The sequence below is a fragment of the Cryptomeria japonica genome, chromosome 5 (assembly GCF_030272615.1).
Source record: "Cryptomeria japonica chromosome 5, Sugi_1.0, whole genome shotgun sequence".
NCBI lineage: Eukaryota > Viridiplantae > Streptophyta > Pinopsida > Cupressales > Cupressaceae > Cryptomeria > Cryptomeria japonica.
The window spans coordinates 28,286,983-28,313,994 of NC_081409.1; the positions used below are offsets into that span (position 1 = coordinate 28,286,983).

The 27,012-nt window shown below is 36.2% G+C and overlaps 1 protein-coding gene across 1 annotated transcript in view; it reads right to left on the bottom strand.

Moving 5' to 3' along the window:
* The window catches only part of LOC131033660 (uncharacterized), a 122,118-nt gene that overhangs the window by 72,620 nt on the left and 22,486 nt on the right, over positions 1 to 27,012 (bottom strand). The window contains exons 4-5 of the mRNA XM_059221044.1: positions 3,913 to 4,034; positions 3,553 to 3,660 (exon numbers count right to left, since the gene is read on the bottom strand). Of these exons, the coding sequence (XP_059077027.1) occupies positions 3,553 to 3,660; positions 3,913 to 4,034 (230 nt within the window). The remainder of the gene's footprint in view (positions 1 to 3,552; positions 3,661 to 3,912; positions 4,035 to 27,012) is intronic.

The window sequence follows — 27,012 nt, forward strand, 5'->3', positions numbered from 1 at the left end:
AATATTAAGATGTTATGCGCTTTAAGGTTTGGGGTTATTAGGATGGAATAAGTAAAAGGCTTATGGGGTAAAAGATCCCTTAAGCTATAGAATTTTTTAAATCAATAAAGGTGGGAAACCACTGGATAGCCAGAATCCCAGGAGAGTATTTTGCACGTGTCTTGCAGGTGTTCAAGGCAGCCATGAAAGCTGTAAGATGAAAAAAAATCAGGTTTGGAAAGATGAGCAAAGCCAAGAAGGTTTGAAGACTTGCAGGCAGGATGTGCTTAAAAACATTGTAAAAATTCAGAGTTTTGTTTCTTATTGAAATCCTCAATGTATGTGATTGTTCTTGAGGCATTTTGTTATATGAATGTAGAAATCAGAGTTCCAATAAAGATATGTATCAGATATTGTTTTCATATAGTGGATTGAATGACAGGTTAAGGCTGCAAAGTTAGACAGTTTGATAAGACCCCCCAATCTTGTCCACATCAATTATGATGTGCGAAAAGAAAGAAGAAACTTCAAAAATTGGACTGAAATATTGAAGATAAAATCCCCTTGAAGGGAACCTCACTTAAATATTGAATGTTTAGAGAAATAAATCCAATAAAAAGGGAAACATTAGATCGGTGTCCCAACTGTGTTTACTAACCCAAGTGGCTTCAACTATGAGCAATGGCTGGTACTCTGCCAACATAGTTAATTTGATTCATGAGGACCATTTCAAGTTATTAAGTTAACGCAACCCATTTAACATTGTACAAAGTCAGAAATATTATTATTCAAAGTTGCATAGACATGAATACAGATACGGTATTGGATACGGATAGGCCATTTTTGAAGACCCCCAATATGGATACAGCTAGATATGACATTCATAATAAACCCATATACATATATTTTGTAATGTCCCCATTTTGCGAGCATCAGAGTTTGTAAGAATTAGCCTATCATTTGACCCTTGTAGGCTAATAATTATTGATAGAGGGCCTCGTGTGGCAGTTACTTGGTGATTAGAGACATTACTCTTCAGCTGGATTCAGGTTTTGGCCTTTGCACAGGTTTTTTGACTCAGATTGGCACACTTACTATTTATAGTAAGTTACTATTTTGGGAGAGTCAGGGTTCCTATTAATAGAAAGACACCTGAGCAGAGCTTATTGGCAGTGTCAACCTTGATTGGGCCTTTGCAGCTATTTCTAGACTCAGTTCCACATACTTACTATTCATAGTAAGTCACTATTCAGGGTTTCTATTTTTAGACAGGCATCCAATCACATGGAGAACAAGGAGAGTCGACTCCTGGCTCAGACGGTTTAGCAATCAGACAAGTACATCAAGAGATATTAAAGTTTAAGTGACTTAAGTGATTTATTTAATATTTTAATATTATTATAAAGTTCTAAAGTAACTTTATAATAATAAAGTCACTTTAATATAATAAAGTGCGTTAAGTGAATAATTTAATGTGGGAATAAATCTTTTATCCCACATTGGCCAGGAAGGTGTTTGAGCTCTCTTAAGGAAAGAATAAAAGGAAAGGCAAGAGTTCATTCTCAGTATCCAGTTGATGAATAGTATTTTGATTGATTTTTATTGTGGAGCCTAGGGCTTTCGCAATTTTCTTCTTTGATCATAGGAAACGAAAACTTCCTATTGATAGTAATTTTGAAGGTGTGAAATAACACCTGAATTATTGCAGTTGTGGGAAAGAATACTTCAGTTCTTTCATTTGTGCAAATTGGTGAATTTTTCTACAAGGGTTTGAAGTTTATTGTTGGAGAACATTTATAATTGGTTGTGAATCGTCCTTCTTTGGCACATGGAGTTATATCATTCTTGTTGGGAGAGATTATCAACAAATTATTCAGGGTTTTAAGAGCAGATTGCAAGTTTGTTCTTGCTGCTACAGTGTGCATGAACAGTGCGCGTGAACAGTGCACGTGAATAGTGCCGCGCTACAGTATTTTGCTTGATTCCGATTGCAACTTTCATCTCCATCATTAAGCATCACTATTATCAGGTTCCTCTTGCAACTATTAGTAGCTAGTATTGAAATATTAGGCATATAGTTTTGCTGTTGTAAGTGATAACTTAGAATCAGATTTGGCATTGATGTAGTCTTTTTGTAAGCCAATTAGTCTTGGCAAATCCATAGCAGCATTGTACTTAGGAATGGATTCAATAAAGAAGATATATGTTGCATACCATTTGTTTGACGAAATGTCCTTTTAATAGCATATATGATCAGCATAATAGTTGCATGCCAGTTGTTTGTCGAAATGTCAGTTGGCTGTAGGTATGCATTCCAGATCTAGTTTTCATGTATATGTATTAAAAATACCAAAAAGAACTGCACTCGCATACTAGTTCATTGTAAGAGGTATTGTCAACATCATTGGTGAACTTCCTAAATTTCTTGGCAACTTTCAAAGTGTATCAAATAATCTGAAATACAAAAATCAGAATAGAGAAAGACAGCATACAAAGTGTTTGACAATATTCCTTGAGCCAAAATCAGTCAGTTTGGGCAAGGGATATTACATATTTAACACAATTTTCAAGTTATTAAAGGAGATTTTCGTTACTTTAAAAACAATATAGCCACATAATTACTACATACATAATTATAAGTTGATTTAACAATTTACAATATGCAAAAAATACTAGAGTTGCATTGGAAGATAACCCAAAAAATTGGGTCAATGAAATAGAAAAACATTTCATTTGTCTTCCTCATTTGGTGTCGGTTTTGTTTATACTAAAAAAAGAAAAAAATTGCATGATTGAAGCTTTTTTAAACTAAGTTTAGGAAGATTTACATCAAATTTTTTAAAATCAGATCACAAAGTATCTGACACAGTTGGAAAATCAAGGTTTTTTGGGCAAGTGTGGGTACGGCATCCAATGTGTATCCCCACCATATTGGATACTGATACAGGGATACGCATGCGCAGTGAAGGGCAGAGGCGTATCCAGCTACTCTGTTATTATTTAATTTTTTTTAGATGAAGGTACAAGTAACTTGTCCAAAGGACCAAAAGAGATAACTTGAACTTAGACTTCTTTCAAGATATTAAATATTCATATTTTGTCTGCAAACCAAACATTTTTACTACACAAAAGCAGCTTCATACAACTACTCTCCATGTTCAAAATAATTTAAATTAGTTTCAAACAGTTTCAAATATGATAACTCCTGTTACGAACAAAAAAGTAATTTCATCCACATTTGCACCTAGAAAACACCATCACAAGGACAATGGAGAATAAATATAGAGTTTCTTAAGGTGCAAATAAAGAATCATTAAATCTCATAAAAAGAAAAGGATGAGAAAAACCTTTTAGTTCTGTTATACTTACAGTGAGTTGCTATAAATCAAGGTGACAACTTACCAGAGAATAGATCGTGTTCCAGGTAGGAAATTAAATATAAGGGCCTTAAGTTTTGAAGTTCAATATTTCTATTTATAAATTTATGCCATAAAAACACAGGAAAAATTTTGATAGACATAAAACATAGAACCATTCCTTTCTCGTATAATCACATAACTGACCAGTAAGTACCTTGTATTTTGCAGACAAAACATCTTTTGCAACCAAAAAGTCAATATCTAATGAAGTCTTTGAATATAATTCACCACACATGGCAGTCACAAGCTTTTCTATTTTGACCTGCAGATAGATCATAGGAATAAAATGTGATACGGGAATATAACTTCTTTAGTTGACTTTAAATAAATTTAGTTTCTGCAAACATTATCAACTATAGATATGAACATATTAAATTATTATGAAATCCTGAATATAAGCTCGATGATGACATAGCAAAACTTTTTGGCAGCATCCCAAATATTAAAAGTAACTAACAGTAGAAAAAGAACTTAACTACACTCCATGAGAATAAAACTTTGCACATCATCACACCTTTTCTTCATTTTCAAAGCCTGAAGCAAGTACTTTAACACCATCCATGGCTAGACAACATGTGTATCCTTGCTTAGGGAAACTCCTATGCTCTTTGGCACAACGAAGAACACATTCTGGACCTGACATAAGTTTCAAAATTGATTTTCAGCATTTCAATCTTATCTTTTCCCAACTTTAATTGAACATTGATGAATAGTTCAAAAAAATTGAAAATAAAACATTTAAAATAACCTTTCTTAACACAAAAAATAGTCATTCAACTACATGACAAGTTGAAAACACATGCATGAATTTTTAATTCGAAGTTCTGTATAGCAAAATATTGGACACAATCAAGATAAAATTTGAAGCTTTTATTCAACTGAAATTGAAAGTTAATCTTTCTTTATTTCAAGCTTCAAATTTTGGAAGTTACTCAAAAGACGTGAAAATCAGTTTAACAATTGAATTCAAAAAAGGTAAATATTTTACATTACCCCAGCCAAAAAATGAACATATTTACGTCAGAAAATGTCTTTCCTTGAAAAAGATCCATAACATGCTTCAATATCAAAAACTGCATGAATGAAATACCATATCCATTGCCTTCAAATAGCAAAGTGTCGTATAGGGAAGTTGGTGTTAATATAAATCATGTTTCTGATTTCAATCTTGGATAATGCCTTGAATCATAACCAAGCTGTACATCTATTTTGCTTTAATTTCCCTATATAAGATAGAAAGCTGCAACAATAGAGACCTCATAGATGTTTAAGGATATTTTTTACTAGTACCAACAGATTAGACTCGGAGAGAAACCTCGACCTAATAAGGATTACATTTAGAAGAATGTGCGGCAAACTATCTATGTCAGGGATGGGAGTTCATGTGTCACCTGTACAGTGAACAAGATGAAAAAAAATAAAAAAAGAAGTTTACAACAGGATCCTACTAACCCTATAAAACTCTGCGATTGCACTACAGGCTAGTGTAAAGTATTTCAACATATAATAGTGCTTCAACATCATGTAACCTATAACATATGCAGTATTTCAGCGGTGAAGACACAAAGATACTCAAATTGCCAAGTAATGCCACTAATTCTCACCTCTCTAAGGCATTAACCAAACCAGCTAGACTTCTAGAAAAGGGCACCAAAAAAAGCATAAGAATTTAAGCTATTAAGTGATACAGTTCACCTCCTTGTTCTATTTTTTTTTTTTTAGTGGAATTGCTGCTTGTACTCTAAAAAATGCTTGATGGTGCCAATTCCATAATTTCACTATGATTAGAATAGTATAGATATCTTAAAAACATTTACATAAACAATGCGGAGACATATCAATTTGGAGCGATATTTATTTTGGAACTATTTTTTTTGCTACATACATGGAGACAAATTTTATGTGCTGCTCATTTTGGAAAAGTTATATTAATAATTGAATATTAATATTTGCCATATAAATGGATGTCAAATTTAAGGTAAAAGATAAGAGCTTTTGTTAGCAACTTAGCACACTCACTCCATAACGCTCCACCCCTTTCTACCATTGCAGAATGCTTCTTGGCATTAATAAATGATGCAATAATTCATACGCAAAGAAGGGACTTCCAACAAAGTGCAGCATTATACATAATGAATATAACAACACAAAGAAACATTAATAGAATTTTAACATCTCATTTGCTAGAAAGCTAAGGATATAGGATGTTTAACTCAATAAATTTGTACTTTGGAAATGGATTGTATCAGGTATAGAACTACAAAATAGCAGAATGTTTGGTTAATTTATAGATATTTTATCTCATAAGTTTTGCAAAATGGTAAAATCTCTAAGTTATTTGGTATAGAGTCAACTACAGATACAGGTACTCCGGTATGGCAAAAAAAATTCAATGACTTGTAAAAGGTCAACAGAATGAAAATTACAATCAATATTCATCTTCATATTGCTCTTCATCAAGAGCATTAAGGTCAACATTTTGCTCAATTTCATTTGAACCACAATCAGTTACAATGCCACTTCCACTAGCCATGTCGTACGTAGAAGCTACCACATCTAAAGAGATTTTTGGCAAGTTGTGCAACAATAACATCTAAGTCAGCACATTCAAGAGTTAGATCCCAATTCCTCACTAACCTCTCATTGTAATCAAGTTTTTTATTTGACAAGAAATCCCAACAATTAGTGGGGATTTAGGAGAGGAGACCCCAATGGGGTTGAGAGGCAATACCATTGCTCCTCACAACGTCCAAGGGAAAAATTATGTATTTAGCACCCTTTTTGTTTATAAAAAGGATTTTAAATTTTATTATTTTTGGTTTTTTCTTCAAGCGGCCCTTCAATCCCCTAGGAAAACCCAAGTCACTCCTGTCACAAGATTGGTACTCGGAATGTTTTAGTACAGGACTGGGACTTGAGGAGCATGCCTGGCAATATAGTTAAGAATCCCTTACATTCTATGCGAGCATAGGTAGTGCAACCTCAAGTGTTTCGCAACACCCTAAAAACCTCTTAAGACTAGTGATACATTCTATGCAAGCATAAGGATTGTAACAATTTTCTTTATTTTACTTGAAAAGTTATGTGAGTAATCTCATTACCAGAAAGCTAAGAACATAGCATGTTTAGCTTATTCAATTTATAATTTCAAGAATGGATTGTATCAAGTATTGAAAATATTTTGCCACACACTAAAACCTCTTAGACTAGTAATGCATACACATTCTATGTTGACAAAAGCATTGCAACAATTTTCTTAATTCTACTTGCAAAAGAATGTTGTGAATCATAAAGTGATGAAAATAAGGGGAAAAAGAAGTATTTTGGCCAAAAATAATGCACATGTTGAAGAGAGATAGAAAGAATAATGTCATTTGAAGGGGTTAAATCAAATAATTCAAGTATATCTAGGGTGCAATAATATATTTTTGGTACATCTAGTGTGCAATCTATGAGTCACATTAGAATTTTTAAGATAGTAAGATACTAATGGATTAGTGGAATGTAATATCTCTAGTTTGTAGGTAGATGGCAAAAACCATTACCAAACTTCATGCACTTGGGGCCATCAATATCTAAAGAACTAGCAATTTATAAGAGTTAGAATAGCCTTATGTAAGAACCCAACTTGGCTCTCCTCTGCTGACTGTTTCTTTTGAATGCAGTAGATTTGAATTTGTTTTGGTTTTTGAATGTTTATGGATTTTTTTGTGTTTTTTTTTGGTAATAATGAGCAATGATACAATACTGAAATAAACTCCTATGCTTAAAATAATACTGAAACAATAATATTATTGCTGGAATTAATTTACGAGACTATCAAGGGAATGTTGTTCTGTTTTATGGCCAATATGCCTGGAAAACAAATTCATTACAATGTAAGATAAAAACACTGATTTTTGCTGTCCCAGTAGTTGAAAAAAATCTGCAAACTGCAAATTTTAATTTTTTTTTGAAAAACATACTGTTCACGCGGTACTGTAGCAGTCCGTACGGCGGCACTATTCATGCGGCACTGTAGCAATCCGTACGGTGGTACTGTAGCAATCCGTACCGTACTTGTTAATCACCAAAATTTCTTCAATAAATCTGCAATAATTTCTCGTGAATTTATTCTTCAATTCTGCGCAATTAGATGCAAATAAGACCTCTGAATGAAGTCTTCCTGAAACCAAATATCACTGAATATTTCATCAACTCAGATGGTGAACATTGAAGCAACTACGTCCTCCAATGGTGGCTGAAAACCCTAGTCTCCAGAGCAAAACCCCTTTCAATTTCACAATGTCAAAATAAAATAGCCATCCTCTTCTTTCCAAACTCAACGCTATATATCCTTTTTGCAAGTCGTACCCTAATCCTCTTAATTACAATTTTGCTTGTAATTTCATTTAATTTCACTTTGGGTGTCAAAACGATTTTAATCATTAAATGGGCATTTAATTTTAATATTTCAATAGTCTGGCTCAGATAATTTAATTAAAAACATGGCCCCGTCTAATGATGAGTTGACCCTCAAGTTAAGTGATTATAATATAAAGTCACTTTATAACTTTATTATTAAATCACTTAATAATAAATGCTAAGTCATTCAAACTTGTCTAACTCCACGAATATTTTGAATTTAGCTATGCCGTCTGAAACTGGAGCTCACTAGTTGACCACCCATATGACCATGATGTCTGCTAAAAATAGCTGGGGTCCATCTCCAACTGCTAAAAATAGCATGGCCAAGCCAAACTCAAAGCAAAACTCATCATAAACAAACTCTGGCAACCCAGAAGTGTACTCTGCTCTGTCACCGGAAGATCTCCACGCCAAGGTGACCCTCTATCCAATCCTACTAGCCTACGAGGGTCTTTGATAGGCTAATCACAAGCTAGAGTGATGTCTCTAGCTAGAAGGGGACATCACACCTTACTATTCAATTTGATATTCTAGTTTCAATACCAACTCGCTTAACAACATTATGATTCATTATGGGGTTAACCAAACTCCAAGTAACTCAATATATTATGACTGAACCTAAAAATAAAGGGTTAGGCATGCAACTGATGTCCATAATAATTAAGTCTAGTTTGACATGATCAAACCTTATAATTAGAAATTGTAAATAGTTATGTCAACTCTAATAGTATATACAATTCAATGATAAATTTCTGTTAGAGTCCTATTTTTTGTCTTAAGAGGTATTGAAAGCAAAGAAAAATTATTGGAAAAGTCATAATGCAATAATTTGCAAGGAGGCTGACCACAATCACCAAGAATACCCAAATTTTGCTACGTTGCCAAATTCATCCAGAATTTCTCATGGTCCTGGTTCAGTTCTGCAGAAATTCTGGTCCTTAACAAATTTGCTGCAAATTCTACCAAGGTCCTGAATTTGCAGCGGATTTCTAATTCAGCAGCAGAATCCGAGCCGAATTTGGGCTATAAACACATTTTTTTATTTCCTATTTCGATCAACTCAATCCTCCAACCCTAAAATAGACCACTAAAATTGCCTATTTTTATCATGAGGCTGCTCCCTAGTCTGAGATTGCTACTACCAATGCCAATGGCACTATTTGTGCTTCTAATTTGCCACAGGAGGAGGATGATATGTTTGATGACTTTTGATGATATTTAATCAGTGATGGCTGATTGTTAATGTTGACATTGTTATATTTGAACTGAAACATTGATATGGTGGTGTATTTTGGCATTTTGCTATGTTATTTGCCATTTGGACTAAAATATTAATATATATGGTGGTGTATTTTGCTAAGTTACTTTACTATTAGTCTATTAGCATAGTTGACACTTGACAGTGGTGTATTATGAACTTATTTGCAGATGCATATATGTATATATTTTTTATTTTTTATTTTTTATTTTTATATGTTTTTGTACAGATGAACCCAAAGCGAACTCGAACCCACCCCGAAAAAAAATTGAACGAATTTGCAAACCCGAATCTCGAACTAGAATCCAAATCCGAACCGGAACCAACAACTTAGAAATTTTGATTGTAAATATTTTCACCTCTGCAAAATATTTGTTGTAGCACCTTAAATAACCAGTGACCCACGGAGAAATGTCCACAACCTTCACCCCCACACCCACCTCCCCCCCCCACAAAAAAAAGAAAAAAACTAGGCAAACCCGTCCCCAATGTCTTGGGGACTAGTGAAGACATCCCACCACCACACCACCACCACTGAGAAAGTCGGGATGGCAAAGACATTGAGACGTCCCAAGGATGCCTAGATGTCCCTCAACTATCTCAAGGATGTCCAAGAGTCTTTCGCAACGAGCGGATGATAAAGTGAAAAATTAAAAAAGACATATTTTTCTTGAAACCAAAGCCCAGGGATGAACCCTATTAGTCAAAAGCCCCACCAATGCCTCACAAACTCTATAAGAAACTCCAAAATATTCATTTTTACTCACAAATTCATTTCAACAATAAGGTTTAAGAGGAGCAAAAGAGTGAGTGAAGGAGTGAAAGAGTGTGATTGAAGTGTTGTAAGTGCAAGAGGGGTGAAAAGAAGCAGGAAGAAGAGAGATTCTAAACCAAGTTGGAAGAATTTTCAAGCATGAGGTAGGATTCTATGACTCTCTTTCTTTATTAGCTTCATATTCAAATTTTAATTTTATTCATAATTTCATAGACATGGTTGCAAATGCCTATTCAATGATTCATTGTTTGTTGTTCATTGTTTATATTGATGTCATATTCAACGTTGAAATTTATTTTCAATTTTGTCAAACTAGGCTGCAACTTTTGTGTATCCTTTGCTCTTGTGCTTCGTGAAACTTGAACTAAGAAAAACAAAAGTGAAATCCTTGGTTGACAAAGATTAAGAACAACTACTTTTATTTGTGTATTCTTTGCTTCTATGCTTCATGCAATCTGAAGTAAGAAAAACAAAAAGATAATATTTGTGTCTTAATCCTTTGCATTATGTTGCATGCATAGTTGAATGTTAAACTTTAGAATTATAAACTTAAAAATTTTATATTGTTCATTGCAATGTCACAATGAGTTCTCATGGAATGAGTGAGGATGAAGTTGAGGTTTAGAGTGAAAGTATTGAATCGGATTATGCACCTAAGGCTGAGGCTGAGAGGAGTGACCATGACAGTGAAACCCAGACCACTAGTTCCATAGCAAGTGCAGCTGCAAGTATAAATTGCCCCTCCACATTACTAGCGAAGTATGCTAAGGGTCCTTTTGATCATAAGTCTCCTTTGAAACAATTTACAATAAAATTGCAATTTGGGACATTTTGGGGCACAAGGTTGTGGAAGTGCCACTTTTGTGGACTTGAATTTTATGCCGGCATTGCTAGAGTAATGCCCACCTTCTTCATATCTAAGTAAAAGGTGTGGAAGCCTGTGAACATCAGGGGAGACCACCAAACCTGAAATGCAAAGTTAAGAGATAAGATATGGGGTGCCAGTGAAGACAATGCAATTTCAACTATATCTGCTTCTTTGTCTCAAAGGCCATGGAATCATCACTATCAAAGCCAGCCACACAATTCTACGTATACTTTGCAGAGGCAAATTGCACATATGCCAAGTTCTTATTTAGGGGCCCATGTAGTTGAGGTTGGGAGAAACACAAGTTGACAAGTGATGTTCAAAACCCAATAGCTGAATTATTCAATGGGCAACCAAAGGATGATACAAATGATACCATTGGCAAATTCTTCTTTGCCAATGGCATTTCATTCCATGTGGCTCAAACTCCTTATTATAAGGAGGCAATGGCGATGGTAGCAAAGGCAAGTCCATCATTTTAATGTAATAGCGACGGTCAGTATCCTTCAAGCCGACATAGAGAACTAAATTTTATAATTGGCCTATCGGCCTTAGACAATTTAGTCATAACGATTTGCTAATGTGCCGATTATGTGTGTTATGTCTAAGCCGCCACCCCTGGATTATAAGACGTATTAAGATGTAAACTTTCCCTAACTAAAGTCGTGTTAATTAAATATAAGTGAAGATATATGATTGTTAATAAGGAGCCAACTCTTGAAGGAGATGTGTTGGTTGACATATCCAATGTGTGGGTATATAGTTCGGTTCTTCTCTTCCAAGACATAGAATCAACAATCATTTCCAGCAGTTCATATCATCTTCCTACAGTGGTTTGAATCATTCAAGAAGCAGATCATGTTCTCTCCATAAGCATCAAATCATCTTACCTTCAGCAGATTCGCAACTCTCCTTCAGCGATTCATATTGTGTATATCTCCAACAATATCATCTACAGCAGTTCGAGAATTTATTAAGGAAGATCGAGTTCATTGCAGATCATACATTCTATATAGCATATTGGATTTTCTCTATAGCAAATTGTTGTCATACATATATAGCTTCGAGTGTGAAGCAAATTCCTTGTAAAGTCTCTTGACATAACTGAGATAATAAAGACATATTTCATTGCTGGGTTTTTCACCTTCAAGAGGAAGGTTTTCCCAAGATAAATTTTGTGCATTTGTGTTTGATTTACTGTCTATCTAATCTGATCGCTAAACTTAACACATCATATGTGCCACTATGGGAGACAAAATTGAGGACCGCAATCTTGGATAAGAACTATTCCAATATAAATTTATTAATGGAGAAAATGAAAGAATGATGGGTGGCAAGTAGATGCAATATAATCATGGATGGGTGGGCTGAGATTAGGCATCATCCACTAATCAATATCATGGCTACCTATACAAAGGGCCCATATTTTCTTAAGGCAGTTGATTGTTCAGGGCATCACAAAGATGTCGATATTCAATTTCAGATCCTCAAGTATGCTATTAAGGAGGTTTGGCCACAAGATGTGGTCCAAGTAGTAATAGACACAACCCATGTGTGCAAAGTTGTAGTGAAATTAATTGAGGCAGCTTATAGACATGTTTGGTGGACTCCTTATTGTGTGATTGTCATGAGTGATGCACTCAAGGACATTGAAAAGATTGATTGGTGTAAGATTTAGCTAAAAAGCCACCCAAGAACGCAAATGAATGAAAGCAAAAACAGAAATTAGATATAAGCTAAATAAACTGTATTCAACTCAACAGAATGCAAAGCATACAACGAATGAGAATACCCATATGAGAGAAATGGGTGAGTATATATAGGACTTACCACCTAGGAAACTAAAAACACTACCAATGTGGGATAAAGTGAAAAAGGCCCTAAGTAAGCTTAACTAAGTGTGAAGAGAACTATAGTGGAGAACTAGCTAATAAAGAACTAGACGGCTAAATAACCCTACTCACACTAACACCCCCACTTACATGCAACTTAGGGAGAAATGTAGACAAAAAAGCAAATATGGGTCTCGACAACAAGCCTGATGAGGTACCCATGTAAAAAAGATCCTCTCAAATAAAAAAGGAAGGAGAAAACCCAGTGGGAAAAAACTCCGCCCAAGAGAAGAGGCAAATACAAAAAACTCTCAAAGAAGAATGTGAAGGACAAAACCCCAGGTGAGGAATAAAGTCCCCCACCCATGAGAGAAGTTGGGAGACAATGTAGCCCCCCCAGATGTAGAAAATTCACCAATGGTAGATGCTCGAAACTGGATGCAGAAGATGGTCCATGATCGTCGAACAACGTTCCTCCCCTTAGGAAGAAACAAAACCAAAGGTGTATGAATTATGTCTTCCCATTCCTAGAAGGAAGATGTGGGAAGAAATCTCATGATGTATGGAGTCTCTGAAAGCTACTCAAGCATCCTCATGTCAATGCTCAAAGTTTCCCCTTCAAATCAAGTAGGCTACATTGCTGAAAAAGACAATCCAGGATCTAGTGAAGATGAATGTAGAACAAGATCCAAAGACTCGAGTCTCCTCTAAAGATAAAGAGACCTGCACCAAATGTTGTACATAAGTATCCACAATCACATCAATCTCTAAAGAATGATCATGTAGACAATGAAAAAGAGGGTCAAAATGTTCCCTCACAACAACTGAAGAAGGATCATCTTCCTCAAAAAGATGATGTATGTCATCAATGGTGTCTCCCAAATCTACACGATAGGACTCCACAGACCTACCTGCAATGTCTATCAAGTAGTCATCCCAAGGAACTACATTTGGAAGACAATGTATATCCTGCTACACTGAATCACAAAAAGCCAAAACTGGAGCAACACAAACATCATCAAGAGCAACAGTTGATGTGATCTCAATAGGAGGAGATGAAATGCAAGGCTTAAGAACTGGACCACATCTGAGAATACCCAATTTCAAGTAACCAAAGTTCTCCTCAATATCCGAATCCACACTAGAAGTGTTATCATCATCTAAAGAATCAAAGTCATCAATAGGAACAAAGTCTAAAAAGGAGTACAACCGAGATGTATGATCCACCTCCCCAATAGCAATGATCGCTACACTCTCCAAGTCTTTGATGATGACTAAATCAGGAGTGAACTCAGCAGTCTTCCTTGCTGAACCATGAGTGATTTGAGAGATGGAAAGGAGATTGTTTGTCAAGTGAGGTACACACAACACATCATTACATGTGCGATCGCCAATATCAATAGATCCCTTCCCAATTACGTTCATATATGTATGATTGCCCATCAAAATAGGTGATATGTTGCAAGGCTCAAATGATGAGAACATAGACTACGAAAATGCCATATGATGAGAAGCTCCTGAATCTAGAAGCCATCTACCTAAATTAAGACCTGTAGTAGCACAACAAGCTTGTCCTTTGTTCTTACTTGTCCCAAAAGTGTAACTCTTTTCTTTATCAAATTCAATTTGTTTTGAAGAAATTGAAGTAGACATTCTAGAAGGCAAATTGATTCTATTCTTCTCAAGAAGATGCTTCAATTCATCAATGTCCTTCTTATTACAATAGAGTTCTTCATGTCCTATCTTCTTGCAATATGCACAAGTAGGCTTCTCCTTCTTAGATGATTCCCTTTTAGGAGAGGATGTAGAATCTCATTGTTGAGAAGAGGAAAAGGTGTCTGGTTTTGGGGCAGATTGTGCATGTGCTTGACCTTTTTGTGGCTTCTTCTTGGAATTCTCTTGTTTCTTGTCAGGTTTCTCTAGCTCTTTTTGTCCCTTTGACTAACTAGCGAATAAAGCCTAAAACTAAGATGGCTTTAAGAGACCCATAGATAGAAGCTTGCCTTGTTCTCACATCAACAATTCAAAACAAGAAACAAAAGTAGGCATTGTTTAAGCAGAGCCCATAGTCAATCTATAAGTATGAAAACTAGAAACAAAAGTCGCATATTTAGGTCCAAGTTTGTTAAGAGTAGTTAAGACAAGTTTAATGTCTTTTTTATCTATGCCACATGCTTTACATTGTGCTCTCAAATCATTAACTTTTGTTACAAAGTCCTAGATGTTGTCAAAAGACTTAGAATAAAGTGCAATTATTTTATTATCAAGTTGATATTCCCTAACTTCATCAGTTGTCTCGTACAAAATTTTAAATTTGTCCCATGCATCATGTGAATTATTACAACCATCAAGTTGAAATGTTATATCAAGGGACACTAAACACCTAAGACAACCTCGAGTTTTTGTTTGTCCAATCATCCAAAGTATCTTATCCTTAGCATCTATGGGTTCACTTATCTTTTGTTCAACATATGGTGTATAACCTTGTTGCACTAAGAAGTTTCATGCATTTTGTTGCCAAGTGTTGTTGAGACATGGACCAGCTAGGACTCAAACCTAGGACCTTCCATACGCTGCTAGAGTGCTCTACCACTGAGCTACCGGCCCCTCTTGGACCAGTCCATCGTCGGTCCGGGTGTGGCTTATTTCCAACACCAACACCCCCCCTTAAGCCACACCTCTCGTGTGCTTGGGGCTCCTAGCCTGGACCTGGCTCTGATACCATGTTGAGACATGGACCAGCTAGGACTCAAACCTAGGACCTTCCATACGCTGCTAGAGTGCTCTACCACTGAGCTACTGGCCCCTCTTGGACCAGTCCATCGTCCGTCCGGATGTGGCTTATTTCCAACACCAACAAGTGTTGTAGTTGTATGGTCTTAGCAATGGAAACTTAACATTACCCATTTGTGAAAGGAAGGGAGAAAATAAGCGAAAACAAAAAACACAATCACACCTGGAGACCCCCCTGAATTACTCAATAAAGAAACCCCTCCAAAGCATAATGATTTGGCACTTTATAAGTAGTGCAATTACAATGGCTACTAGCTATAGAAAGCTAAGTGGCCTTGATTTCAATGCCTTTACAAGTTCTCACAAAATGAGCAAATATTGATATTATAGATTTAGGCACTAAACTAGTTGAAATAAGCAGCACTACCCTAATATACTCGGAAAAATATGCACTTTCAAAAAAAGAATCGTCTCAATCCGAGTTCGTATTCAAAAGATATGGCAAAAACAAGTTACCATTAGCCATCAAACAACCTATGGCACAAAAATCGAAGCAACTTTAGAAATCAAAGCATGAAAATCGAGGCAACAGTACAAAAATCTAGTGCAAGAATCAAGGTAGCCGTACGAAAAATCTGATGCGGAAATCGAGACGATCATATAGAAATCTAATGCGGACATCAAAGTTGTTGCATAGAAATCTAGCACAAAAATCGAGGTTGTTGTATGGAGGTCTAGCATAGAAATCAAGACGTCCATATAAAAATCTAGCACAAAAATCAAGGCAGTCATATTTAAAATTCTTGCAAAAACAAAACCCCCCCAAAAAAATCCGATCTCCAATTTTGACAAATTTTATATAAAAATAGGGTTTTGGGGGCCTTCCGGAAACAATGGCACTATCCATTTTGCCTCAAAGTGCCCCTATTTTTAACAACCCACAAATATCTCTTGAAAGCTTAAAAAAACCACAACTAACAAGCCAACACAAGAACCCCCCAGAGGCTATTGTTCTCTCCACACTTTTTTGAGAAGAGCATACTCGTGCTTTGAAAAACAACAAACATACACTCTCAGATTTCTTTGAAAAAATGCTAACCCACAACTCATCACCGCTCTGATAACATGTAAGATTTCGCTGAAAAGCCACCCAAGAACGCAAATTAATGAAGGAAAGCAAAAACAGAAATCAGATATGAGCTAAATAAACTAAATTCAACTCAAGAGAATGCAAAGCATACAATGAATGAGAATACCCATATGAGAGCGATGGGTGAGTATATATAGGACTTACCACCTACGAGACTAAAAACACTACCAATGTGGGATAAAATGAAAAAGTCCCTAAGTAAGCTTAACTAAGTGTGAAAAGAACTATAGTGGAGAACTAGCTAATAAAGAACTATAGTGGAGAACTAGCTAATAAAGAACTAGATGGCTAAAGAACTCTATTCACACTAAAGATTGGATCAAAGAAGTGGTCAATAATGTTGGAGATGTACAAATGTTTATCTATAACCACCAACCTTCAAGAGCTTTTGATGCAGGGGCATCAGGAGCCTCATAAGCATGCACTATGTCACTTTTTGGGTTTTAAGTTGTTTGAGTGTTTTTGAGTCAAATAAGGTCATTTAAGACTATTTTGGACCATTTTGAACCATTTTGGAAAGTTTTAAGTTCATTGGTTACAAATTGTAAAAGTTGCAAAAAGTTGTCATGTTGCACAAAAAAATTGTCAAGCAACTTTGTAAGAGTTGTCACATTTGTTGTATTTGTTACCAGCTTGGTTAGTTGGTTGGTTGGGCAGTTGAATATAGTTGTAAATGTATAAATTTTTCATGCAAACTCGAATTTGAGGGTTGTAGAAGGATGGAATGGGAAAAGACTTCTTTTGCACATTTTTACCTTGTATTTTTGTGTGTAAAAATCTGATTTTTCAATTGGTACGGTCTTGTACAGATGGGTACAGGTCTGAAACTTATATGGATAGAAAGATAATTTAATTTCAGATGTTTTTCATTATTACCAGTCCTAAAGGAAAGGTCGTTCGATCAGTCTAATAAGCCAATCTTCCTAACAGCCCTGTTCAGAAACTAGGATTTCCAGTTTTTGAAAAAAATTCATCTTTCGTTTCCACCGTTGGATCTTGATGAAAACTTGAGGAAAAGTCTATATCTTGGTTATCTTCAATCTCACCAAAGGGATCCGCTTATTTATTTGTTTTGCAAAAGATATACATTACTGTTCTCACGTTGCAGGTTGTCGTCCTAAAAAAAGAAGCCAAATCAAGGAGGGTTTGATGTTTTAATGTTATGCTTTGGTCTGATCAATGGGAGTATATGTTGTAAAGGTTATAAATACATGTTGTAAGTCTTTGATAGGCCTATATTTTGTATGGGAATGATTCAAATAGGAAAAGTGTTGATGTCATGCCTAAGTGAAGACAAAGTTCAATCCTTAGCATTAAGGACTGATATGATATTGTATGTTCAAATTGTTTAATGGTAAGAAGTGTTTTGGAATGGTGTCAAATTCAAAGAATAATGTTTATCAGTCAAGATTTAATGGATTGGGCAATGGTGACAAGGTGTCTAGGAAAGAATACCTAGGATGCAACTAGTTGTCTAGAAGAGTCTATTGTGAGTTTTGTGCACTAGTAAAGTTTGGAGTTTCTTTCTCTTTCTCTACATCAGCTTCTCTAAGTTCTCTAAGGAGTTCTTGAAACATTAATTTAGCCTTTTGGAATAATCAATTATATTAATTGTGTCAGTCCTCCTCCTTCTCTAAATTAATTAAATTATATTTTAATTAATTTTGTCACCTTACCCACAACCTTAGCCAATATTTTCTACTAAAATTAATTATATCCAAATCTACTAAAATTATTTCAATCCACAACCTTAGCCAATATTTTCTCTAATCCTAATTAGTTAATTAATCCCAATTAATTATCTAATGCCCTGATTCCTACAAATCACCCTCTTAATCCCCATCATTTAGCCTAATTAAGCCTAGCCTAATCATGATCACCATTTTCCTCAATTTTATATTCCTTCACTCATCCTCTCTCTTCATGTCCCATCCTCCTAACTTGCTCACTTGCATTCTAATCTTCCATTATCCCACCTAATCACTCCCCTTGATCATTTGCACACCCTAATAACGGTCAACTCTTAGCCATAAATGGCTTTCTCATCTCATCTCCCAACCTTAAATGCCACCCGCTTTTGTCTATCCAAGGAATTTCAAATTCCTTGAATTTCCCCATGCCCTCTCTTCCCAAGGAATTTTTAATTCCTTTATTCTTTACTCTTCCAATGCCCCCCTCTTTCTTGGGAATTTTTAATTCACCTTGTCCTCTCCCAAGGAATTTTTAATTTCTTTCTCCTCTTCCCTAGGTATTTGGGGAACTCTTCCCCATGTACTTGAGAAGTGTGGAGACAAGAAATGCCTTTATGGTAAATCTCTTGGATCTCCCACTTGTCCTCTCAAATCATTCTCCTCTCACATTTGATCCTAGCCCTCCATCTCCCTTCAATCCTAACCATCCATTATGGGCCCTCAAATCTATAAATTGGAGTCTCCTCCCTTCACAATGCATCCATCATTTTCATATTGTCATGTTGTCCATTTGAGCCAAGAAATCATCCATCACACCCATATTATGCCAAATTTTAGCCACACTTGAGCCATTTATCATCCACCAATCAATCCTTATCATCTTGTTGTGTTTGTGTTTTGGAGAGCAATCCACATGACTCTACACCAAAGGAGCAAATCAAATGGAGATAAAGGGCGCAACTTCCACTTCTAACTCAATCAGAGGAGCTGAAGAAAGAAGGTATAAAAGGATTACTTTGCTTTGTTTTGAATGCTTTTACATGTTTATGGTTCTTTCCACCATTTTTCCTCCTCAACTAGATATCCATCCTACTTCATTCTCTTGGAGAGAATGCTTGAGCTACAAGAGGCATTACAACTAATGGTCATGATAGCAAAATGAAATCAATAGCCTAAGTCCAAGATAGAGCAGGGGAAGAATGTAAAGGATGTAGTGAAGAGTGATTTTTTCGGATGATGCAAAATATAGTCTCCATCATTACTCCAGTTTTCCAAATCATTAGATATGGGGACGCCAATGCACCTAGCCTTCGAGAGGTGTATGAGTGCATTGATACTATGCTTGACCAAATGAGGGTTGTTGTGCAAGGGATGGATCCAAATCAGCATTCTGCAATGAGCACATTCAGCCAATCATTCATCAAAGACGGGAGAAGCTTAACACTCTCTTGCACATGGTTGTCTATGCATTGAACCCCAAGTGGTACATGCAAAGGTCTAACATCCATACAAGATGCTAAGGTGAAGGCAAGGTTCTTTAGGGCCATCGAAAATATGTATGATCTAGTTAAAGCCAACATCACTCGTAGTGAGTGGACAAATTTGCAACTCTTTGGGGTTATTTTGAGGCAAGAAAGATGGATATGGCAACTACAGCACAAGAGGACCCAATTTTCTAATGGAATTGCCATGGACCAATTTCTTTGAATACCAATCTAGCCATTCAATTGCTCCATCAAGTTTCTAGTTCTTCAATTGTTGAGAGGAATTGACCTACTTATAGCTTCATCCACTCTCATAAGAGGAATAGATTTACCTCCAGGAGAGAAGAGAAGCTTGTGGTTGTGCATAGTGCTTTGTGTCTCATTGACCCCAAGACACTTTCGTACAAAGAGAGTCCAACAGCACAATGGAATGTAGAGCCAGAGGTGTCAACACAAATCGATGAGGATGCTACAATTAAAAAGGCAAGGTTGGTTGGTATTAGTTTGTCAAAGCTTCATGTTGTGACGTTTTCACACATCGCCCCATTGCAAATGGGGACCCCCACTTTTCGCTTTTTAGAGTAGATGTTTTGACTAGTTTCCTAGTGTTTGCCTTTGCTAATGAGAGGGTGTAGGATCAAACGTGTTTGAAATGTCAAATTGTTAAGAGTGATCCTAAATTTTGTCTGAGTTTCAGTTTGCAATAAGTTTTAAAATTGAGCATAAATTTGCCTAAGTGTCGCAGGTTGGTGATCATTTTGTGCCTAAGCGTTAAAAGGCCCTTTAGGAGTTGTTTTCTCGCTCCTAGGATGCGATTCAAGTCAAATTTGCACTTTATCCTTATGGAACCACTATTTCTCACTCAAATTTTGATAAACTTTGCTAAGTCTTGATGCGTTCCAATGAAATTTGAAGTGTCCAATTGATTTTGAGTGGCTAAATCATTAAATTCCTCATGAAAATCCATATTTTAAGGGTCAAAATGTCAAAATTCCTGATGGGAGGTGCTTTTTCCCCACATTTCCAATGACCCATGATTTTCTGCCACTCAAAATCCTGATGGGGGAAGAGTTTCCACCAGATTTCCGATGGATCCCACTTTTCCCCCATTGATTATCCTGATGGAGGTCGATTTTCCACCAGGAGGGCAAAATTTTGGCGCTGTGTTGGAAAATCCTCCTGATGACCCACGTTTTTCCACCAGGACTGCAAATGACTTTAATGCGGACAAAATTCATGTTCCTGATGATGATCGATTATCCACCAAGGGTAGTAATGAACACATTTTAAGGATTTCAATGCAGATAATCATTCTCAACATGAGGCGAATTTCCACCAGTGCAAGTTATGATGATTTTTTATCAAGAATTTTATTCCAAAGAGGGTCGTTTTTCCCCCAAGTGGCAATTTGGGTGACTTGTGATAAATTTTCATCTAGATTTTTATCCAAACATGGGGCGATTCCCCTAAGCTGTTATAAAGGCAAAGTTTTATCCGACATTGCTTGTGTGGTGAAGTGTTGGAGTGAAAATAAGTTTAAGCATGCCTACCCAGCATTAAAATATTACTATAAGTACTGATTGTGACAGCTAAGTGGCAGATTGAAAACATTTTAGTGGCTGCCTGGAAGTTTCCCAGCTAGGCGATTTTTATTGTGTCATTTTGACACCATTTTCTGAGTTGGAGTTGCAGATTGGAAGGGTTTACACACCTGGGCGCTGCCATTGGAGAGAGATTACAGTAAGTTTGGTGGATGTTCATGCCACATTGGGTGATTTGGTAGGGTGACACCATGATTGGAGATGCCACGATTTTCTTTGGTGGCTGATCACTCTACTTTGTGGGGTGATTTAATTGGTTTTTCTGAGTTTCATTGATGCCAAGGGGCTGCCATGGCACTTAAATCTGAGTTATACTCCATGGCTGGGCGCTGTTGTGGGTGATTCAAATCACCATTGTTGCTGATCATTGACTGGAATGTGCATTCTCAGACCTGATTTTCATTTCCAGCCTTAGGCGATTTATTGGGAAGTTATTTTAGAGTGGTTTGGAGGCATTTTCTGAGTACACCATTGTTGGTGTGAAGTCTGAAGCTCCATTCTCAGGTTGTCTTTAGACTTTTTCCTCATTTTCAGCCACCTCTACACTTGAGAAATTTCACTTGTGATCATCCTTATGAGTTTTTTGGGCATTTGGTGGAGCTTCCATTGCTGATCTAAGTCTGAAACTTCATTTTCAGATTTGTCTCCAAACTTAAATATTCATTACCAGCCCTTTGTTTGTGCTCACTTTGGGAAGGTAAAATCCATCAAATACAAGTAATTCCTATGACTGCGATAAGTTTAAATGATTGATTTATTGAAATTGCAGGTTGTCTTCAGACTTTGGGCAGCCATTGTTGGACCTTGGAAGGGTGCCTTCAGACTTTAAGAACTAAAAATCAGACTTTTCCACACCCTTTTCCAAACATTTTCAGAATTGTGGTATACTTCCTAGCACTAATTTTGATATTTTTCTGAGTATACCAGGTTGTCTTCAGACTGAAACTTCGTTCCCAAGTCACATAGTTGTGCCCAGATGTGACTATTTCTAAGTTTTGAGGGGCAAAATAATTCAAATGCAAGCATGTGACATGGCTGTGACCACTTCCAGCCATTGATATTCATCATTTTAAGAGGGTCTTCAAACTTTATGAGGGCGTATTCAGACATTGTTCTCAAAAAATCAGACTTAATGCAACATTTAGACACTTAAAATCAGTCATTTTCCTAAGCATTGACAAGTGTTTTCAGACCTGGACATTCATTTTTGGTCTCCAAATACTTGATTTTTTGAGTTTACAGGGGTATCTTCAGACTTATTTATTGCAATCAGACTTATCCTAAGTCTGAAAATCAGGTTTTCTTGAGGAGAATCTTCCATATTTCAATCCGAACATTCACGTTTTCATATGTGGTGCTACAATTTTCTAAGATTACCTATCACATGTTGGGACAAATGTCAAGAACAAAGTCCTAATGTTGTTCGGATTTCCACTCCATCAAATAGTGATCAAGTCAAATGCAAAATTTTCAAGGACAATGAATCTAGATGAGAGTCGGATTTCCACTTGAGGGTGGAATTACAAAGGAAGGGGCAAATCAATTAAAATGAAAATCAATAACAAAGTTGTCCAGATAGGCATCAAATTTCCACCAAGTGAAATAATGGATAGGGATAATGCAGATGTTTTGAGAATTGAACCGTCCCTATGCAGATGGATTTCCCACCAAGGTTGAAATAAAGTTTATCATACTGGTGTTTGATTCAATGTTTATTTGTTTTGCGAGACTGTTACGAGGAAGGGAAGCATGATGATCAACACAACAAATGCGGATAAGGAATATCAACACTTTAAGGATTGGAAGAGGATTTCAGGGCAAGGATTTCCAAAAGCAAAGATGCAATCATGAAGAAAACTTCACCTTGATGGTGAACAAATGAAGGAAAGAAAGTCCAAGACATGAGCACAAAGGGATTTCACATCAAGAAATCCGGAACTACATCAAGGAATTTCAATATCAAAGAGCGCCAAGGAAGGAAATAATTCAAGATTCCAAGATTGGGAAAATTTTCCAAACATGAGGAAATAGTCTAAGGAATTCTTTAACATAGGGATGGAATGCAAAGTATCGTAAGAAATTCCAAATGTCATGAAGAATGTTCAAGGCAAATTGATTAAGTCTATAAGGCAAGCTGAGGTGGCATCCTAATCACCATTCGTTCAATCAAAGGGTGCCAAGTCAGCATTCATTCAAGGAAGGAATAAGTGACACATGGCACCACATGAAATATTATTTATCTTACTTACCCTCGTTTCTCATTGGCCAATGTAATGGTGGTTGTAACAAACCCTAATTAGGGTTTTATCTTGTAATCGTGGTTGTTGATCTTGAATCAATCTGAGCGATTCATTTCATTTGAGGCTCTATATATACCCCATTGCCTCTTATTTGCAAGGGAGAGATTTTTGAGAATTGTTGGTAGATGCTGCAGATTTGAATACAAATCATTGTTCGAATTGATGGTGATTTTTGCATTCAAGGTTCTCAATTCCTCCAAGTTAGATTAGAACTTTAGATTTAGAATTTGCTTTCAATTTTGTTAGATTGAATGAAATAATTTGTTGAACGTATTTGTGTAGAATCCATTTATCCATACCACTAGCCTCTTGCTGATTGTAAGTGGGCCTTGCGTGGTCAACTGGAATTTTATGAGCATAACTTCAATTGTTATACATCCATTGTTTATGCATTAATTTGAATGGTAATCAATGTTTGATGGTAATAATTTGAACATCTTCGCATTATACCTTAAACGTTTGCACTAAATTCATTCACCCTTTTCTTGCATTCTAGGCTTTAGAATAGAATTCCTTAACCCTATTTCTTTTGCTCCTATTTTAGAAATCTTTGTTAGAATTAGAATCAAGAGTTTCGGTGCAAAATCCCAAGTCATCGACAATACCCATCCTAATCCACGATAAGATTGAGCATTCATGTACAACGTAAGCCCCCTTGTAATTCCAGCATTATCACATCAAACCACTGAACTTGTCCACAAGTCAATACATGACATTTCATAGCCTTGGAGTTGTCTCATTTGATCGTGAAGCATAGCATTTGAGAAACTTTGTTCGAGAGAGGATAAGATACCTTGGTATTTTATTCTGTATTTACATGTGCATAAAAAACACATCAACACTTCACTATGTGGAATCCAACAATTCTAGTGATGAGGAGTTTGGAGATGATTAGAGGCCTCACTTCACTCCATTTTGTTATTTGACATCATATAATTATTGTACTCATTATAGTCATCATTATGAAATCTTGAAAATAATATAAATTTTGAATTTGCAAAATCAAATCATTAATGTTCACTCTAAAGTTTAGCAGTATTTAAGTATTTCACTAATTTGCCAAAGTTTCCTTTGTAAATTCAAAATTGTAATTCCTATACATCTTTTAATGACTATTTTTTCAAAAACTAGAAGTATATCAGTGTCATCCCTCACCATTGTCCCCAAACTTAAGCCCTCGGTCCCCTCATCCAAGTCCCGCCATCAAAAAACTCCATGGAACTACGGTTATGACATCCTAAACACAAATGAGAATATAGAGAAGCAAACATTAAAAAGGGAATCCAAGTAGAAGACATAATTCTAGAGTAGAAAATGGTAGTTGAGAACATCTAGTGATATGTTACCACTATCGGTGTAGATATAGAGCAATACACATGTTGTAACATTTTCACACATCACCCCATTACAAATTGGGACCCCCTCTTTTCGCTAAATAAACCAAGTCTTTTGCAGTCTATGTCGTCTCCCGAACCCTGAGGAATGAGTTATAAGGTCTTGTTGATCTGGATTCTGGCCTTTGGAAGTTATGAAGTGACCAAGTAGGGAATGGATTCTTAAAGAATATACAGCCTAGACAAGATACCGTCTTAATATTGTCATCAAGTCGAGAATAAGAGTTTTAATGTATTGAGAAATGCATTGTGCTTATTGCTTTATCCTTCAAACTTTGCATTTTGGTAACTATGAACTTGATTAATACTTGTACTTCACAATGTTTCCTTGTCTTTCTTAAGGTATATTACTAGGAGCAAGACTTTGGATGCTGAGAGGACATCATTGAGTGGGTGATATCATCGTCCAAGGAAGAGATTGCAATAATAGAACAAAGAATGCACAGTCAGAGGAATGGAATGATGGGCATTTGGCTAAGTGTCAAGATAACCCTGAGAATTGATATGAGGAAATGAAAGAGAATCAGCCAAAATTTTGGCTGTTTGGAAGCATGTATTGTCTATTTTAGGGTTTTTATCCTTTAAACTTAAAAAAGAAGTTTGTAACCTTGAGCATAGTGAAATATGAGGCTAAGTATAGAAAGAGAATCCTTCAAGGAAGCCACCAATGAAATTTGAGCATTTTTCGCGAACTTTCTATTTTTAGCAATGTCTATTTTTAGAAACTTTCATTGTGGCCCCGATTGACCTAATTTCGCATTTGGACAAAACTTTCTGCTTCAAAGTGCCTACCAATAAAATTTGAATGTTTTATGATAACTTTCTATTTTTAGCAATGTCTATTTTTAGAAAATTTCACTGTGGCCCTGATTAACCTAATTTTGTATTTGGACGAAACTCTCTATTTTTAGTAGTTTCTATTTTTAGAAACATTAGAACGTTGACTGTAAGTGGAGTAGATATCCAAATTCAAGTCCAGTAGAACAAAGACGAAATGGAGAGCGTGAAAAGTGAGTGCAAAAGGAAAAATCCTCCTCTAGGCCAAAAGAGTGCTCAGGAGTGGAAATTCTTGTCGAAGGAAGAATTTGGCAAAAAGGAAAAATCATCCTCCAGTCCAAAAGCGCACCAAAGAGTGGAAAATCCACCCCGAGAAGGAAATTTCTGCGAGGAAAAAATCCTTCTCCCTACCAAAAGTGTGCTCAAGAGTGGGAAATCCACTCCAAGGAGGAATTTTCCAAAAATCCTTCGCTGCCATCCCATGTGCACCCAAGTCTTAGAAATGGCAAAAATTTGACTAAATATGAAGAAATTCCTTCTCCAAGCTCCAAATGCGCCCATCTCCATAATGTCAAAAAATAATAAAACATCAAGGATTCATCTATCCAATCCAAAGCAAACATCAATACATCAAGAGGCATGGAGGTCCAAGATGAGCAAATCCAATTTATGACATACATGTTCAAGAAGAAATCCAATCTCAAGAAGTTCATGGAGGAAGAATTCCAGTTCCAAACGTCAAGAAGGACATTTTGTGATGTCCCCGATATAATTAAATAATAAAATTAAAATACTTAGTGTAAGGCCCCAAATGTAATAACAAATCTTTCGAGCCCTTTATTTAATTAGATTAGTCAAGTCTTAGTTTGGTTGTGTCGGTCGTTTGTAACCCTTGGGGAAATTCCTCGGAGCCCATATTTATGGCCGAGTCTGTCATTTGTGTTGATATGCAGTTTTGGTATTTTGTTTGTATGTACGAATTCCAGTTGGAGTTCAGTTTGTCTGCCATTTCGGAAGTGAGAGATCCTCCCTACATGGCATCCGCAATTTCGGTGGGAGTTTCTCCTCACCCTATTCTGCTTCCGTTCGAAGTCTGTGTAATCTATTGTGCGATCCCTATCAATATAATTTCTCTTTGCATGTGCGAACCCTTGGATTATTTCTTTGGCAAGTGTGAATCTCCCCGAAGTGTCTTGTGTCTGGAATATTAATAATTCATTTCATTCCTTTGTGAAACACCGACTGTCTAAGCGTTTGGAGGACTCGAGGGGTGGGACTCGGTAGATATTCACTCACCGTACGGCCAGCACTACTGTACACCCAATCCGTACTACCATCCCCACT